The sequence below is a fragment of the Benincasa hispida genome, chromosome 11, assembly GCF_027475165.1.
Source record: "Benincasa hispida cultivar pf3 chromosome 11, pf3_genome.v1.1, whole genome shotgun sequence".
In the NCBI taxonomy this organism is placed as follows: Eukaryota; Viridiplantae; Streptophyta; class Magnoliopsida; order Cucurbitales; family Cucurbitaceae; genus Benincasa; species Benincasa hispida.
In genome coordinates, this window is record NC_143488.1 from 25699423 (window position 1) to 25703879 (window position 4457).

Sequence of the window (4457 nt, forward strand, 5' to 3'; positions counted from 1 at the left end):
ATAACAAGTATTTTAATTTATTTAAAAGTGTAAAATATTTATGATTAAATTACAAATTTGGTCTCTATAATTTAAAGAAAATTAGAATTTAGTCTCTATAGTTTTAAAATTTAAATTTTAATCCTTATGATTTAATAAAACATCATAAGCCTTCACTATGTTCGATAAAATCTTATAAACATCGTTTATGAAGATTTTATCAAACCATATTGACTACCAAAGTTTATTTAAAATTTTACAAATCTTTGGTTACAATACCAAATTAATATTTTAAGAGACAAAAAAAAAAAAAAGTTAAATTGGTAACTATTTTGTTTTTTATTTTTGTTTTTAAAATTAAGCCCATGGACATTATTTCCATCTCCAAATTTATTCATTTATTATATACTTTTCACCCATGGTTTAAAAAACCAAGCTAAAATTTGAGAACTAAAAAAACACTTTCAAAAAGTTGTTTTTATTATTAGAATTTGGTTAAGAATTTAACTATTGTACTTAGAAAAGATGCAAATCATTGTACGAAATATGTATGAAATAGACTTAATTTTCAATAAAAAAAAACAAAAAAAATCAAATTTATTTGTCTTTCCCATTCCTGTTACTGAAGGTGCCCCTCAGGTTGGTACTTCCATGGCCATGGTAGCCCCGTGTCATTACCCCAATAAGATCAACTAAGCCTTATTTGGCCACTTTAGGAGCAACTGTTCATCGGCCCAATCAATAGTTCAAGTCACACACTCCCATAATCCATTTTCCCTCTCGGGGCATCTGAGAATGATTTGAGCTGATTACCAAACATGGTCTAAATTATCCAAAATACCATTAAGCTTTCCCATTTGTTTAAAAAATATACCCTTATATTTTCAAACGTTACAATATTATTCTTGAACTTTTGTAAACGTTTAAAAAATATCTTGGAGCATGAATTCTTTAGAATTTGTACGGAAATCAAAATATGAAATAGTGTCATTGGTGATATAGAACGAAAATTTGAATAGCCACATCGTTATAGGTCATCGACACACAATTTTAAGTCTCAATTTCAGTTGGAAATTCTAAAAAATTTATACTCCAAGGATAGTTTTACAAAGTTAAGAAAGTTGAGGGGTAATATCATAACTTTTGAAAATATATGAGTATTTTTTAGACAAAGAGGAAAGTCGAAAGGTATTTGTTATAATTCAGAGAGAAGAAAAAAAAAGAAAAAAAAGAAAAAAGAGAAATCTTAAAATTTAATTGGGTCAATGTCGGGCATGGAGCCCAAAACGAATATGCGACCCGATCCGGAAGCATCTTCCGCCGTTTACAAAACCCTAATTCCCTCACTCATTTTAGTCTCTCTTTCGTAACACTTCTCCCGCAGGCTTCCCTTGCTGCTCTCGGAAGAACGCTCGCCTTCTCACAGGTCTCTTTCCTTCTACTTTTCTTGATTCTGTTCTTAATCACCTTTGTTTCCACGTTGATCTCTTCGATATGATGTTGAATCGTCTCTTCTAACTGTTCGTTTTGCTTTGCTATTTGTTCAGATCTGATTTTTGAGCGAAACGTTTTTTCCGCGAAGCTATGGCTCTGGTGAGCGTCCCTCATTCCTTCTGTTTTATTTTTTATTTTTTATTATTATTATTTTTTTTAATGTGAAATGAATTATACTCGTCTGGTTATTCCGGATCTGACGTTGAAGAAATGAAATTTATGATTTGATCTTTGTGGCGATGTTTTAGCATCTTTTTTTTTGGAGCATGCTAATTTGACAATCAATCTCTTATTTGTAACACTCTTTTCTGTCCGCTGCACTTTCGTATGCTGTTTATGTTGTTGCATAGGAGGATTGAATAGATAATTGCTTTTCTTTTTGTTTTATTATTATTGTTGATGATTGATGATCATTTTTAAGTTGTTTTCATCGCTTCTTGCATGCCAAAGCATAACAAATTTATTTTCTGATTGTGCACATCTCAGAAATTCAATGTCTAATTACTCGTTGGTTAAATTGTTTATGAAGTGGATTTTGATCTGATCGTTTGTTCAGATGATAATACCTTGTAATGTTCTTGATGTATATGTGATTGATTTTGCAGGTCCTGCATTCTTGGACTCCTAGCAAAAATGTTTACAAGGTTTTAATAGCTGCGGAATACAGTGGTGTCAAAGTTGACCTTGCCCCGGACTTTACCATGGGTGTGACCAATAAGAGTCCTGAATTTCTTAAATTGAATCCTATTGGGAAGGTAAACAAATAGTCTGAGGATGCTCGGTGATCTGACTGTGAGAGATAGATGCCATAACTGATCTGGGCTTAAATATTCTAAAATTATGTTTTTTTTTTTTTTATCTTTCAGGTTCCTGTTCTGGAAACACCAGATGGTGCTATCTTTGAGAGCAATGCCATAACTCGCTATGGTAATTACTATTCGGATGAGTTAACATGGAAATCTTCCTCCTTTTGTTTTGTTTTTATGTGGATGTTTTTTCTTTGATTACTGCAGTTGCTCGTTTGAAGGACAGCAGTTTATTTGGCTCTTCTTCAATTGATTATGTAAGATCCATTGTTTTCTTTAGTTGGTTTGGATTATGATTCTTCCCTTTTCTTTAGTTAGAAAGGAACGCGATTGCTTTTGTTAACCATACCTTTCATTCTAACGTTTTCAGGGACATGTTGAACAATGGATTGATTTCTCCACATTGGAAATTGATATTCACATTTCAACTATGCTGGCCCCTAGATTTGGATATGGTGTTAACCATGCTCCTGTAAGTTAGAACTGTTTTTTTCTTATTTCTATTGAATTAGTTTTTTGTGCAAGGTGGTAGAAAGTGGATGGTCATGGTTGAAGTTTGTTTTTTCCCCTGTATTCTTTATTTGTGGGCATTAATGAAGATGAAAATTGGATTGTATAGTAGGCTTTTTATAACTCCATTTCTCATTCACTCTCTTGCCCATTTGATTTTATTTTTCATGTGATTTAATTGTTGATACCTATGAATGTTGTTGGTTTGTTATTTCTCTGGCTTATGACTTATGCTCTGCTTTATTTTCTTCATGAAGGCAGAAGAAGCCGCAAATGCTGCTCTAAAACGATCATTGGGTGCTTTGAACTCCTACCTTGCTTCAAACACATTCCTTGTTGGGCACTCTGTGACACTGGCTGATATTGTTTTGACCTGCAATCTCTATTATGGATTCACCTATATGTTGCCTAAAAGCTTTACTTCTGCATTCCCTCACGTCGAGAGGTATTTCTGGACATTGGTCAATCAACCAAATTTCAAAAAGATAATTGGTGAGGTAAAGCAGACAGATTCTGTTCCACCTGTGAAAACACCTGAAGAGGCTGCAGCAGCTGCCAAACCAAAGCCTGAGCCTAAACAAGAAGAGAAGCCCAAAGCTGCACCTGCTGAGGAGGAGGCACCAAAGCCCAAGGCCAAAAATCCTCTTGACCTGCTTCCTCCTAGTACGATGATTTTGGATGAGTGGAAACGTCTCTACTCGAACACTAAGACCAACTTCCGCGAGGTTGCAATCAAAGGTATGACCATTCTTCAGCCCTGTTTGTTTCATTGATGTTACAAAGAATTTGAAAAACAGGAGCTGTTTGTTATCCCTTTGAGAAGGAATGGCATAATTGAAGTATTCTGGTTTATGCGATGCAGGATTCTGGGACATGTATGACCCTGAAGGGTACTCCCTTTGGTTCTGTGATTACAAGTACAACGACGAGAACACCGTTTCATTCGTGACTTTGAACAAAGTTGGTGGATTTCTCCAGAGAATGGATCTTGCTCGCAAGTATGCCTTCGGAAAGATGCTTGTGATCGGATCGGTGGCACCATACAAGGTGAAGGGACTATGGCTTTTCCGTGGGAAAGAAATCCCACAATTTGTGCTCGACGAGTGCTATGATATGGAGCTGTATGAGTGGAAGAAGGTGGATATCTCGGATGAAGCCCAGAAGGAGAGGGTAAACCAAATGATTGAAGACCAGGAACCATTCGAGGGCGAAGCTCTTTTGGATGCCAAGTGCTTCAAGTGAGAGATAGGGCTTTTCATTTATTGTTGGGACCTTAGAGGACTGACTTTGGGAGGAAGGTTTATGTGGACTTCTTTTTGGGTCGATTTTGTTTTGCTGTTGTCTTTTTAAGTAGATTTTGTCTTTTATTTATTTTCTAAGGCAAACTGAAACATTCCCTTTCTTTTGCTTTTTCTATTTAAATTTTAAAGCTTTAGCTTATTCGAGTGATGTTATGATTTATAATGTGTCATTTTTCTTGTTATCATTTAGTTTTTCATGGAGTATAATTTCTAACCTTTATGGAATAAATTTGCTCAAATTAAAAGCAGTCTTCATGAACAATGACATGAATAAATTTTCTATTAAGGATAATTTACTGAATAACCTTATCGCCTGTTGGTTCATGAGAATAAAATGTGGAAGTAGAAAATGATTTTTTATCATCAT

General features: G+C 34.6%; 1 protein-coding gene across 1 annotated transcript; it reads left to right on the forward strand.

Annotated features, from left to right (window-relative positions):
* The first annotated feature begins 1255 nt into the window (after positions 1-1255).
* Positions 1256-4238, forward strand: LOC120091237 (elongation factor 1-gamma-like). Its single transcript, XM_039049176.2, has 8 exons — positions 1256-1405; positions 1527-1572; positions 2079-2228; positions 2340-2400; positions 2487-2536; positions 2650-2751; positions 3047-3527; positions 3652-4238. The coding sequence occupies exons 2-8, from the start codon at positions 1564-1566 to the stop codon at positions 4029-4031; spliced, it is 1233 nt and encodes a 410-aa protein (XP_038905104.1). The 5' UTR covers positions 1256-1405; positions 1527-1563; the 3' UTR covers positions 4032-4238.
* Positions 4239-4457: the final 219 nt, after the last annotated feature.

Bases quoted from the DNA above. Each gene is read 5' to 3' on its own strand.
- LOC120091237 (XM_039049176.2), top strand. The intron at 2,229-2,339 runs GTAAACAAATAG...TTTATCTTTCAG, and splicing joins AATTGAATCCTATTGGGAAG to GTTCCTGTTCTGGAAACACC. The intron at 2,537-2,649 runs GTAAGATCCATT...TAACGTTTTCAG, and splicing joins GCTCTTCTTCAATTGATTAT to GGACATGTTGAACAATGGAT.